At 35.3% G+C, this 13,892-nt stretch overlaps 1 protein-coding gene across 1 annotated transcript; it reads right to left on the bottom strand.

Moving 5' to 3' along the window:
* Positions 1-172: 172 nt before the first annotated feature.
* LOC102433879 (WD repeat-containing protein 47-like) lies at positions 173-13,092 on the bottom strand (the record flags this gene model as incomplete). Its single annotated transcript, XM_006108845.3, has 7 exons — positions 173-416; positions 2,132-2,207; positions 4,679-4,936; positions 7,844-8,022; positions 9,261-9,387; positions 10,835-11,637; positions 13,008-13,092. Coding segments are annotated over 7 exons (1,772 nt in total), but the record flags the coding sequence as incomplete, so codon positions are not given.
* Between the last annotated feature and the right edge of the window lie 800 nt (positions 13,093-13,892).

Raw genomic sequence — 13,892 nt, 5'->3', positions numbered from 1 at the left:
CAGCTCGATCTCCAGTAGGGGGTGTGCAGGAGGCAGCTGACCAATGATTCTCTCTCATCATTGATATTTCTATCTCTCGCTACCTCTCTCTTCCTCTTTGAAATCAATAAAAGTATATTTTTTAAAAAATTAAAACTTAATAAAAGGAAAGGAAATAAAAATTAAACACTACCGAATGACAATTCTGCAAAAGGGACCAATGTAGCTAAAATAAACACTGAACCAAGACTGGCAGTACAACCAGCCGTCTGTCCATACCTTGGGTCAATGACCTCTGGATAGGCGCATACTCGCAGAGTTTTTGAATTTGAACCAACAGCATACAGACCACCACCTGGATGGAAAGCCACTGCTCTAACAGCCTGTGTGTCCTCCAGGGTATTAATGCAAACAAACTGCTTTTTTGATTTGTCGTCCTATGGAAAGAATGAATAAGAAAGTCATCCTAGGAAAAAAATGAGTTTGAAAGAATCCATCTTTATCCCAGTTTCAATTCATTTCAACTATATTGTTCACTTTATGTTCAATATCTACAATCATGTATTCTTTTAAATGGCAAATCCAATTAACCCCAATTTTTCCATTTTTTGCTACTCATTGCTAAACTAAGCTCAGATAGTTTATAGAAATTCAAGTTTTTCTTCACTTACTATGACAAAATATAACAATAAATATTTCCATATTAAGTTGCCTTTAACTGTCAAGGAAAAAATATAGCACACATACAAAATAACAGAACACTATTTGTGTTTTTAAAAGCAGGATATGAACTATTCTTAAATGCACCTAGGGTAAAAAACAAAATAAGTTTGCCATTATCTCCAGCAATGAATACATTAATATTTCAAACTGAAATTGTAAAAAATCCTTCTTAAAGTTGCAAAAATGATTTTAATCAGAACATTTTATTTGAGCCTCGTTTTTATTTCAAACTGTCAGCCTATCTGCCCACAGCCTGTTCTGAGGAAGCAAGTTGAAGCAGTTCTGCATACAGGCTTTGTGAGCTCCAGCTATTGGTGGCATTTGAAGCACCCTGCTACCCTGACCAGGGATGGCCGGACCTGGAACAGGGACTTAGAGGCTGAGTGTGGTCAACAAATCCAGCCTAATCCTGTCTTTGTGAAGTATGAATACCAAGTACACACACAAAGGCAAATCACTTCAGCTCTGTTGCATCAAGCTCTGGGACCCACAGTGACTATATCAATGAGAGACTATGATACTCTCTACCCAAACTTTTATGTATTCATGCAATAATAGAGGCTAAGCCTGATATGTCACATGTTTGTCTTATGTAATTGAATGAATTCTTATATTAGTCATGAATTTATTTGACTAAAAATGCTACAATTTCTATTAATCCATATACAAGAAATGTGACTGTTTGCCAAACCAATAGCATGGGCATATAAGACAAAAAGGGAGGGGAAGGACTGATTAAATGGCCTATGTACATTAATATAATTACTAATATTTGCTTATAGCAGAAATGGCAGAGCCATAAATTTTATTTGCTCTTTTCTAGTGTGTTTTAAACTTTTTAAATTTGTTGCCATTTTGAAAATAGAATTCAACTAAAAATCTACATTTCTAGCTTTTCTTGAAAACCAAAAGGACCGAAAACACTAGGCAAGCATAAATCTTTGTGCAAGGGACAAATATTCCTATGTGCTTGTCACAAAAACAGCCAATTTTATTCATTTTTGTTAGCTGTTTGGTCCCATTAGCATCTGAAATCATGATTTTGTCTATGGGGTTAAAATGTGAACTATAGAAAACAAGATAGAGGGAAGCTATATACTGGTTAGGGAAGGATGTCTGGTTCCAAAGCAAAAAACATGCATTGATGAGAAACCCCAGGGCAACATAAATAGTATCTAAATAAATTAACCATAGGGTTCAGAGAGTAGTGCACAGCTCACTATTGGCCACTAATATAAATACTCTCAAATGTGCTTTCTGAGGCAACCTTTTCACTTAGCCCAGTGGAAGCTTAACTACCTTGAGATAAATCCTAGCATTAGCAATAATAATTATTTCTAATAATGGTCCATTCTTTGAATTGAGAATTCCTTAGCAAACTTTGAAAGTATATATAAAAATAATGAAACCTCCTTCCCAAAAGTATTACCTCTTCCCCTCTTGATCTTGACAGATTCCCTGAAGAATCTCCAGGAGGAGGCTTAATGACCAAATGTTCTGATGAGCTGTGTGAGTAGAAATTCAAATAAAGTTTACTCTGAACATCAAAACAGAAACTTAACTAAATATTTGTCCATTTGATCTCTAATGTTTATTTTTTTGGCAAATGAACCTCACTGTCCCCAAAGTTACTCTCAGGAGCTATTTATTAAGTGGCTCTGGACTCACTAACAGCAAGCATAGTCGTAAGGAGGGAGTGAGAGCCATTTTGGAAAGGAGATTAAGTTAAAGTTCACAAATTTTATTGTGAAATGTCAAGTACCTTCCCCCTGATTAGTTCCAGAATCCTGGCTGCTATGATTAAATTCTACCCCAGGCAGGAACTTAAATTGCTCTTTATGAAAATTATCTGGCCCAAGAGGAATGACTAACAGAAACTGACAATTGAGGGTCCCACCATAAAACAATGTTTCCACTCAATCATTTCCTTGTGAGGTCAACAGGTAGACAGATCCATTCATATATGTAGATCTTCCTCCCAATCAGCATTTTTTAATGCCTCACTTTTTACAGATAGTCAAGGTTTCCCAAACACTTGAAAAAAGCCTCCTACATAAAATCCAGAGACTAAAACAAACAGAAAAAGGAATGTATAAGAAGAGAGGCAATTCAGGAAACAAATGCTTCAAAGCTATAATTAAAATCGTTGGAGATATAAGAGTAAATAAGAATCCAGGAAACAAGGAAAAGATCTAAAAACAATTTAAGAAAAATTAGAGAATAAGAAAGAGCTTAGAAAATAAAAATATGGTAGCAGAAAAAAAAAAATCCAGGGTGGAAAAATCAGCAGGCCTCATACCAAGGATCAGGTCAAAATGGTATCAGACTTCTTGACAAGAACACGGAAATGTAGCAATGCCTTTGAAACTCTGAGGAATGATTTCCATCCTAGAATTCTATACTCAGCTATGCTAACAAATCAAATGTGAACTATGTTGACATTCCAGGTCTCAGAAATTTCACTTCTAACGAAACTCTTTTCATGAAACTACATGAGATCCTGAAAATGGGGATCCAATAGAAAGAAGAGGCAAAGGAAATTCCCAGGAGGATAATGAAGGGAAGTCCCAGGATTCTCTAGGACTGAATACAATGGCCTAGAAACAAGGAACATAAAATCAAGCAGGAGTGATCCTAGAGGGATGACTCTAAGGGGGGAAAATGAGAAAGAGGAAGTACCTGATCATTTTTACTGTAGTAAGAGAGGTTTTATAATTTTATAGTCCTCTCAAAGCATCTGCAGATGGGTTAGTGACAGGTACTAAGAAAACTAGCATGTGCACACATACACATGCACACCAAAAACGAGGCACTTACTGTCCCATGGAAAACAAAGAGTAGTATGAAAAGGAAATGTAATCCATTATACTACATGACCCAATTGTAAATAACATTTACCACGTTAACGCTGAATACCAATTTAAACAAAAATGGATATATATTGGAAAGGAGTAGACAAAATGAACGTGTTGTGAGTGAGGAGTATAGTAGCTAAATCTAATTGGCAGGAAATCGGTGGATAATAAAAATATAACAGAAGCATGTTATTCAGAAATTTTGATATACAGCAAAAGAAACAGCTGCCTGGGTTGAAAATGGGCAGCCTACCAGAAGTAGAAATCATGGACAAAGATGAGTAAATGGGATTTTCTTTTATATTATATGAAATGTGCTATTTGTCTTTTTAAACCATGTATGTATATTAATTTGATAAAAATTAAATTTTAAAATTTGAGTTCTACTTTTGGGGATACACAAGTGTAACAGGAACTATAATAAAGAAGCATACATTCGATAAACTTATGCTCTAGTATAAAACCAGTTTTTTATACTAAATATATAAACATCCAAATGCAAAAGCAAGTTATGCATTTTCAAATGAACCACTCTAAAGTGTTTAATGTTAAGAATAAATGAAGAAAAGTTTCCTTAACTTTTCCCAATGCATAAATTAAAACTTGTTTACTTATGACAGCAAGACAAAAGATTCTCCCTGACTAGTGAAAACACAGATATGCAAGAACTCTTCAGCTGTGAAGGGGCCAGAGCTACAAGACCGTCTCGGACAATCATTCCACCAAGTTATAAAACACCTTCTTTGTGCCTTTGAAGTCTGTGAATCAGATTATTTGTTGAAAGATACCAATGGCAAAAAATAAATAAATAAAAGAAAGAAAAGAAAAATCAGGGAGAAGATAAAGGCTAAAACTATCATCTCTGAGTAAGATGGCTTACAAAAATACAGAACTGTCCTGGTGTGATAAGAAAGAAAAACAAGAAAAACAGGGGAATATAGTCTCTTAAGAGACATTTAGTAGAAGAGAATATATAAATGAAGGCAGATTAGAAAAAAATTTGGTACTAAGTAAATGAGCTCCAGAAACTGTTATTGTAAGGCTTCAAAAAGAAGTTTGAATTTCTATACTTCTATTAATAGAAGTTAATATTTCCAGATTTTACAAAGGAAAGCACTTACACTTGGTTTCCACAAGAGGATTCCTCAGGAAAAGGTATGTGATTTGTGGATCCCGGATTACGAGGAGTGCTCGTGTAAATATTTGAAGCATCATGTGTTAATCTCTGGCTAGAATCTTGGGGTGGTGTAGAAAAACTAATGATAGAAGAATTATTAGATCCATTGCTTTTGCTCCCATTACATTGCTGGTTGAGTGTGGACACCTCACTACCAAGGCTATCCATTCCAATATTTAATTCACCAAGCTTTTGAATGGACCTATAAGATAAAAAAACATAAGTATATTAAAATATAAACTAAATAACATTCCTAACATAGAAGATGAAAAGTTTGAGAAGATAAATAAAACATGCACATATAATAAATAACCTCTGGCAAGTTTAGTACTAAAAAGTTACCATCTTCAGCTGAAGACATAACCAAGATACTGAAAGAAGACACACACTTTTCTACTGTATGTCACTTTAAAGGAGATAGGCATGATGGGTATCATTGACTTCTTAAAAGCACCTTTTGCCATAAAAACAGAAAAAAAATCTGTTTCTTCTCTGGTATAACTTTGGTTTAATTCTCAATTTTAAACTAAATTTCACAAAGAAGTCAATAAAAATATCACCACTTCCAAAATTTATCACCAATAAAACACAACAAACCATTGCATTTCATCTGTCTAGTAATCTCAGGTCAACTAGGAAATAAATGACTAGAGCAGGCCATGATGGGACAAAGTCAAGTGCCAACCCTATTTGTCACACATTCATTCATTCTACAAAGTCTATTTGCTAGACGTTGATCCAGGTACCAGGGAGCAAAACAAGTCAGCCTCAGGGTTTTTACTGCACCACAGTGTGTGTGTGTGTGTGTGTGTGTGTGCGTGTGTGTGTGTGTGTGTGTGTGTGTGTGTATGTGTAAGGCTTTAACAAGACTTTAAAAGAGCAGTTGAATATTATAGGAATTGGTAGCCATTACTAAATATTTATCAGTTAAAAAAATTTAAGTAGGCAGCATTTCCCAAATATTCTATGAAACTAATCCTATGAAGTGCTCCCCATTAAAAAAAAGAATCTGGGGTCAAATAAATTTAGGAAGTGCTAAGTATAAAGAGCTGACAATGCTAACATCATTTTGAGTCTCTAAAAGTGGAGAGAATGGCCTTGGCCATGTGGCTCAGTGTGTTGGAGCACAGTCCTGTACAACAAAAGGTTGCTGGCTTGATTCCTGGTAGGGGCACATACAGGAGCCGATCGATGAGTCTCTCTCACATTGAGGTTTCTCTCTCTCTCCTTTCCTCTCTTTCTAAAACTCAATAAAAACATATCCTTGGATGAGGATTTAAAAAATAAAAATTTAAGTGGAGAGGATTGGGGAGGAGCAGAATATGCCTATAGTAAGTGCCAATTCAGTGGTGCCAATTAATAGTATTAATAGAAACAAAATATCAAAAGGTATAAAGTGATGATAGAGTACTGTTAATAAAAATCCTATCATGCTTTGGCTGATTTTTTTCATTAAGATCTATTATATAACATAACTCTCTCTTTTTCTAAACCTCTTGGAAGGAAGAAGCAAAATTTAAATATAAAAACTAAACTCTGTTGCCAGAATGATTTGGAAGAATAAAACATTAAGAGGAAAATGCATATTTTAATTTGTAGATTCTACCTATATTTGATTTGTCCTTGGTATTAGACAGGTACTTTAAAATCCCAGTACAGGCTCAGATATATAAAAGTAAGGACCCAGAAAAAAATTGAATGAAAGTATTACATTAAAGGGTTAGAAAACAGAGTAGGTAAGAAAAGGTTAAAAGAACAACAGAGAATTTATGTAAAGCTAATTTACAAAAGCTTAGGATAAACATCATTCATACTTATAATAGAACTGGTTATCCTATGGATTTTTTTAACATACCTTTTATGTAATTTTAAATTCTTACCTCTAAAGAAATTGAGAATAGCTTTTAAACAATAAATATATTCTATACTACATCTAAATTATAAGAAATAATTTTAATTATATTTATAATTGTCTTTAAAGGAAGGAAAGGCCATTTTGAATAGTTTGTTTTTCTAAGGAAGTACATCCCCACCACTACTGGGATCACCTTGCCGCTTCATCTTCAGATTATCTGCTTTCACTGAAAATGAAATGGTCTGGAAGTCAAATTGCAACCATAATTTTTATGAATATGAAAAAGACATCCAAGAACCAGAAGTGGCAATTCATCAAATTAGAATAATTCTGAGAGCCACTGACTTGATCAGAGGTAATAAGAAAACAATCCTCAAATTGAATGTTGGAGGCCTACTTAGACTCTAGGCTACCATTATAAACATTCCTTGTGTGAAGGTTTGAAAACAGGATCAATTTCAGGCTTGCTGACTTGCACAAACCTCAGAGTGTCAAGCAGATAACTTCCAATATTATTGAGCCAAGGAAAGAACTGGCAGTCACCACTGTACTGCCTAATCACAATCCTGATGATAGCCAACAATTATGGCACACTTCCTATTTGCCGGGAATTAGTCTAAGTAAGTGAATATACATTAACTCATTTAACCTGCCAACAACCCTCGATCATTTAAATATACATATTCTGGTTTATTAATTTTAAAACATGTTTTATATGTATCTCCTATAATTAAAAATAATATAAGTTCATAATCTTGGCAGAAATTATAAGAATCATTTAAAAACACTGAATTAAAAAGAATCTGTATGTGTAAGCACTCAAAATAACAGCTCACACTTCATATAGTGCTTACTGCATATGACAGTACTGTTCTAAGCACTTTACATATGTGAACTCATTTAATCTTCATGGCAACCTGTGAAGTAGATGAGAACACAAGCAAAAAGAAGCTAAGTAACTTCCCCTCGGTCCTCAGCTCCCCAGGATCCACCTGGCAGTCTGCTTCCAGCCTGTCTGCTGAACCACACACTCTGGGGCTCTGGCTGCTTAGATGTGAAAGGACTTTAAAGGGAAGGGCTCAACTAGATGAGTCCTCAGAATGATGTGTCTGAAGATATGTTAACTCCACATTACTCGAAACACGTAAAAAACCTTTAAAATTTCAAACCCTACATGGAAAATAACACTTATTGCATGTTTCTAGTAGCTTTTAAATAATTCCTCATGTTTAAAAAAATGACTGAAAGACCAACCTATTAAGGAACTGTTCGGTGAGGTTCTGCTGCTGGTCAGGCCCATCCTCCTGATTGACACCTCCTTCAAGGAGCATCTGCTGGTATATCTGTCGCTGCTGCTCCTTCTGTTCTAAATGCTGTTGATAGCGTAATCTTTGCCTATAATATTCTTGAAATTGTTCTGTTGAGTCTCGAAGCTTAAAAATTTTAGAAAAATATATTTGAGCAGACTGTGATTGAATATGTTCCTACTCAAGAGAAACTTCTACAAATGCTGAATAAAATATACAATTAGCTATATTTAACAATTAGAAAATACTAAATATATTGCACTTTGAAAAATAGCATCCATGAGTCTTAATAGTCAACTAGATTGGTCAATTGCTTTTTTCCACAGCAAGAGACTGGCCAAAATGAATGGTCATCCTGGATCCTTAACTAACCCAAGATAAAAATACAAATTGTAGCAGTCACAAGGGGAACATGGTTAGAGAAAATGAATGTAGATAAAGACTAATAAGAATCTACCTACATTACTTGAAAAAAAATAATTACTGAGGGATTGCATTAATATTTAATAAACACAATATTAACCTTGTCCAACACACTTAATTTAAGCAAGTAAATTGTTTAATAAGTTACTCTAGAGAGAAACTTATAAAATTTCCCTCAAAAACAATACTTTAGTTCAGGTTTCATATGGGATAAATGGGTGTTCAACTTAGCAGTCTCAGCATTTCTACTTCACTCCTCTAAAAGAACTGCATAGCACTCAAACTCACAGGACTTAAATATTTACTGAATTCCAATATTGGCACTATTGTATGTTTTGGTATTCTAATTTCCCTTGTGATTTCTTCTTTGACCCACTGGTTAAGAGTATTATTGCATTTTGACAAATTTATGAATTTTCCAATTTTCCTTCTGTTATTAATTTCTACCTTCATTCTATTGTGGTCAGAGAAGATATTTTGCATAATTCCAATCTTAAAATTTATTGAGCTTTGTTTTGGATCCTATCATACAGTTTATCCTGAAGAACACTGTATGTGCCCTTGAGAAGAACGTGTATTCTGCTATTGTTGAGGTGTTTTATAGTTGTCTGTTACGTCTAGATGGTCTATACTGTTGTTAAAGTCTTCTATATCCTTATTGATCATTCTTTTAGGTGTTTTATCCATTATTGTAAATGGGGTATTAAGTCTCCAAATATTACTGCATAACTGTCTATTTCTCCCTTTATATATTTTGGGGTTCTATTGTTTGGTACAAATATGCATTCGTATTTTCAATAGTACTTTTTCTACTTCTCGCGAAATACTATTACTTCTTACAAAGAGAATCACTCTAAAGCAGCGGTCGCCAACCTTTCGGACCTCACGGACCACCGGTTGGTGACTGCCGCTCTAAAGGACAGTGGGGTAGTAAGTATTACCTCATTCTTTTCTTGCCTATCTGGTCCTGGATTCTGTGCTCCATTTGCAGGCTCCTTTTCTGAAACTGAACTCTGGCCCAGGATTTCACTGTTGATAGGTCGCTGTGCCTCCACAGGTGTATCACTTCTTCCAGAAAGGTGCAAGAAAACAAAAGGGAAGAGGTGGGGATGAAGGAAAATATATTTCAGTTAGAGAAATTTTAATTTAAAATAACAGCCCAGCTGGCATGGCTCAGTGGTTGAGCGTCAGAGCTATGAACCAGGAGATCATGGTTCAACTTCTGGTCAGGGCACATGTCTGGGTTGCAGGCTCGATCCTCAGTGTGGGGCATACAGGGGGCAGTCAATCAATGATTCTCTCTCATCATTGATGTTTCTATCTCTCTCTCCCTCTCCCTTCCTCTCTGAAATCAATAAAAATATATTTAAAATAAAATAAAACAATTAACATTTAACATTTGATATGTGAGACATACCAAAATACAGGGTTCAGGAAAGCAGAGCTAGCTAGTCATCTTCACAAAGGCATCACTAGTTAGGAGCCTTTTACTCGGAAGTACCTAAACATACATACACACATGCACCGAGAGGAGGAAGTAGAGAGACCTGGGAAGAGTTTTTAGCTACTAGACTTTAAACTCGTAATGACCATAAGATGAATAGAACTTGTAAGAGTTGTTAACTATCCAGAGAGAGATGCAAATGACCTTCATAAAGTAACATCTGACTTAATTTTGAAACTTATACAATACTTCCATAGGTATTATGTCATTTAACTTTCATAATAACCTGTGAAATAGGTTAGAACTCCATTTCACAGATGAGGATACAGATTTAAAAAAGAAGTGCTTTTCCTAAAATTGCAAGGCTAGTAAATAAAGCTCGGACTTGAGTCAGGTCTTCACAGTCCCAATCCAACGCTAGCCCATGCCTAAAGATTGTTGTGGGTTTTTTTTGGGTGTGGGGGGGGGCCATTTAATTTTGAGACTATTATTTTGAATAGCAAAAGCTTACATATTTCAACTGATTTTTCTTCCTTTTTGTTTTGAGTTTTGTGTTGAAGTGAAAAAATATCCTTCAAAATACTACACACGCCCTTATAGACCTTTCTTTCCTATTTATCTTCTTGTTCACTATAGTAACTCAATCATTGTATCCCGGATGTAGCATGGTGCTAGCACGTAGTAGACACTCGAATATTTTTAAAAGAATACTGACATCAAACATGTAGGAGTCTCTTCATGTGGCATCTTTAACATAATTGAGCTTCCCAATATTGTTTTACTTACACCTCAAATATTTTTTAAAACAAGGTAAACTTTTTCCAAAGTAAATGTTTATACTTTATCCACAGCACAGTAGCTCTCCTAATAGCATGTTATGATCACCGGTCAAGGCACATAAATAATCAACCAATGAATGCGTAAATAAGGGGAACAACAAATCTCTCTCTCTCTCTCCCAAATCAATAAAAAAATTTTTTAAGGAAAATGCATCCACCCACACCCACACACAACCATTAGATTATCTCAGACTTGTGGAGATTTCCTAATTTTTTATGAGCAAAATCTTACCGTTCAGGGGATTCCTCATAAATACTGTGACATTCTGTATTCTCAAGCATGAGACTTCTACTGAGGTTTTGTACCCCTGGATAATGGAAGTTAGCAAAGGAGTGTGACATTGGAGAAGTTTTGTTCCCAAGGTCTGAGATTCTCTTATCGTGACTGGTCAGTCCACAAGTGAGGCCATCTAAAGCAGGATTCAGAGAGCGGGTCATATAGGCATCAGCTGATTGAGGCCTTCTCATTGGAGATGATGGATAGGGAGAAAGTTTGCTGATAAGAGGAGTCAAAAGATCAGCGTATGCAGCTTTTGTGGGTTTCAGGAGTTTATCAACATGAATATTAAGCATTTTCTGTTCAAAAGCACAAGAGAAGACAGAAGAGGGGAGATTCTGAAGCCATGACAATAAACTCAGATCCAAATCATCACAACCATTGCCACATAAGAGGTCGATGCCAAGAAGTACTTCGCTTTCTGTGATTTCTTCTCCGGTTGCTTTACTTTGACAAAATTCTACGCAGCACTCATAAAGTAGGCCTTTCATTACAAGCTGAAATAAACGATTATTACTTGCTTTAAAACCTGCCTCACTCAGCTTTCTATCAGCAGGAATGAATTCTGCAACCATGACACAAGCCTCTTCGAAACAGTGAACTCGTGCTGTGCTGGGATTCCAGTCCTTAAATTCAGCGTGATTGGTCAGACGAGGCAAAGTCAAAAGCAAACAGAGCTTGCTATAGTCATCTTTAGAAGGGCAGTACTCTTCCAGGGCATGTAAACATTGCACGGCTTCTTGCATGGTAAATTCCAGCTGTAAGAAAATATAAGGTATCACTATAAAGAGATGTCAGATATGAAAGCAATGAGAGTGTTTCATTCAAATACAAAGATACTTCACATACTGTCGTAAACTATTCAACTGCAAAAGGATAACCTCTTGTGTCACAGAATACACTTAGGATTTTTAGGATACTTAACAACTTTCAAAGCAGAAACCAAAATATTTTTCACTACTAAAATAAAAAGATTAAATTATTTTGATGAATTAGCACATTAAGCTTTTATCTATAAAAACAGTGTTGTAATTCAGGCTTGACTATTATTTTCAAATGTATAATTTTGAGGGTAATAATTGAGTTTTCTAAAAATGAAAACTGAAGCATACCAATATTCAACTGTCTATATAACTTGCTTTCACTCCAGCTTATCCAAAAAGCAAAAGAGCCATTCTCAAACTTGCTTAGGAAAATTTGTATGGGGAAAAGAAAGAGAATCAAGAGAAGGAACATCGGACAGTCCATTTGCTACAAGAACCATGCAGAGACAGAACAAAAGGAGGTTTAGCTGAGAGATAAATTACAATAATTTGTATAGTAAATATGATATTAGTCATACACTGTTATTTATTTTTATCCATAAGCTCTTAATGATGTAAGGAACCCTACAGCTTACGTACTCCAGCTTTTATATCTTACATGTAGGAAAAGTTAGGATGCATATTTAATCAAAGTAATTCAATTAGTGGCAAAGACAATAAAAATTAGGGCTGTGACTTACAATCCAGTGTTCTTTCACTTTTACTAGTAAACATCATTATCTGGCAAACATGTCTCTATTATATATGAAAGTCCTCACTGTAATTTCTTTATGGTTTATTTCAATGAAAACTTACTGGCACTTAAGAAAAGTTTCACTGGTTTTAGATGTAACCATAAGTAATATTAAAACTTGAATAGTAATTCTCTAATCAAAAAGAATTTAGTATCATTGAATTTATATTGTCATAAAGATAACCATTTTATCAAAAAAACATTTCTGCATCAAAGGAAATAGGAGCAGACAGAAAGAAGAGGCAAACACATCCGCTTCTGCGACGAGAGAAGCAGCACTGCTGTCGAGTCATCAAGTCACACCTCTACTGCTGCCTAAACCACCTCAACAGGACGGGAGCACGTTCTCCGCACCAGCCAGCCATTCAGTTACCATCTCTGCCTACGTCCCGGGACGAAATTAGACTCACTACAGGCAGAAAGTACTACCACTGCCCAGGAGCAGAGCTTATCCGATCGTGGCTCAAAAACACCTCAAAAACTCATGACACTAATCGTTTGTTTTAGTGAATAAAAAGTACTATGACTGAAACAAGACTAGGGCGCAAACCTTCAGGAATAAAAATCTTACATGCTGGGGCTCATCTTCTGATGACATTGCATTGTTAACACATAAAGCTTCTAAAAACTTCTGCTTCAGGATAATGTAACGGAACCTACGGAAAATAAAGTATTTTAATCATTAAAATGATTAAAACGCTGAATTATAGCAATGTCAAAGACTGGAAATGGAACTCAAGTTCCTGAAGCTGTTAAAACAAGGTAAGTGTGTCTTAAAGAAGTAATTATTTATTTTAAAAAAGAACTTTAAAAAATTTAACTTTCCACTGTCCCATAAATCAAATGTAATTGTAAGTTACTATAAGTACCTTTGCTTTCAGGAAATTCTTTTTTTTTTTTAAATATATTTTATTGATTTTTTACAGAGAGGAAGGGAGAGGGACAGAGAGCTAGAAACATCGATGAGAGAGAAACATCGATCAGCTGCCTCCTGCACACCCCCCAATGGGGATGTGCCCACAACCAAGGCACATGCCCTTGACCAGAATCGAACCCGGGACCCCGCAGTCCGCAGGCCGACGCTCTATCCACTGAGCCAAACCAGTTAGGGCTCAGGAAATTCTTAAAATATGTTATGAAGCTTATCACACTGAAGCCATAATAAAAATAATTTCAGTAGCAAGTAGTCACAATTTAATACTAGAAGGAAGGATTTCTATTTCCAACATTAATTCTAAACAAAAATCAAGTTTTTATGGAAGATGTCAAATGTAACCTAATATGAAATCAAAATTCAATAGAGTGTGTGCAGGAGGCAGCCCATCAATGTTTCTCTCTCATCGATGTTTTTCTCCCTCACGCTCCCTTCCTCTCTAAAAAAGTATCAATAAACACATTAAAAAATAGCAAGTTATGAAACCATAATTGAAAAAAAAGCATCAGATGAAATCTTACC

This window comes from Myotis lucifugus, unplaced genomic scaffold (genome assembly GCF_000147115.1).
Source record: "Myotis lucifugus unplaced genomic scaffold, Myoluc2.0 scaffold_3848, whole genome shotgun sequence".
In the NCBI taxonomy this organism is placed as follows: domain Eukaryota; kingdom Metazoa; phylum Chordata; class Mammalia; order Chiroptera; family Vespertilionidae; genus Myotis; species Myotis lucifugus.
The sequence above is the reverse complement of the archived record's forward strand: the minus strand, read 5'-3'. Positions and strand labels throughout refer to the sequence as shown.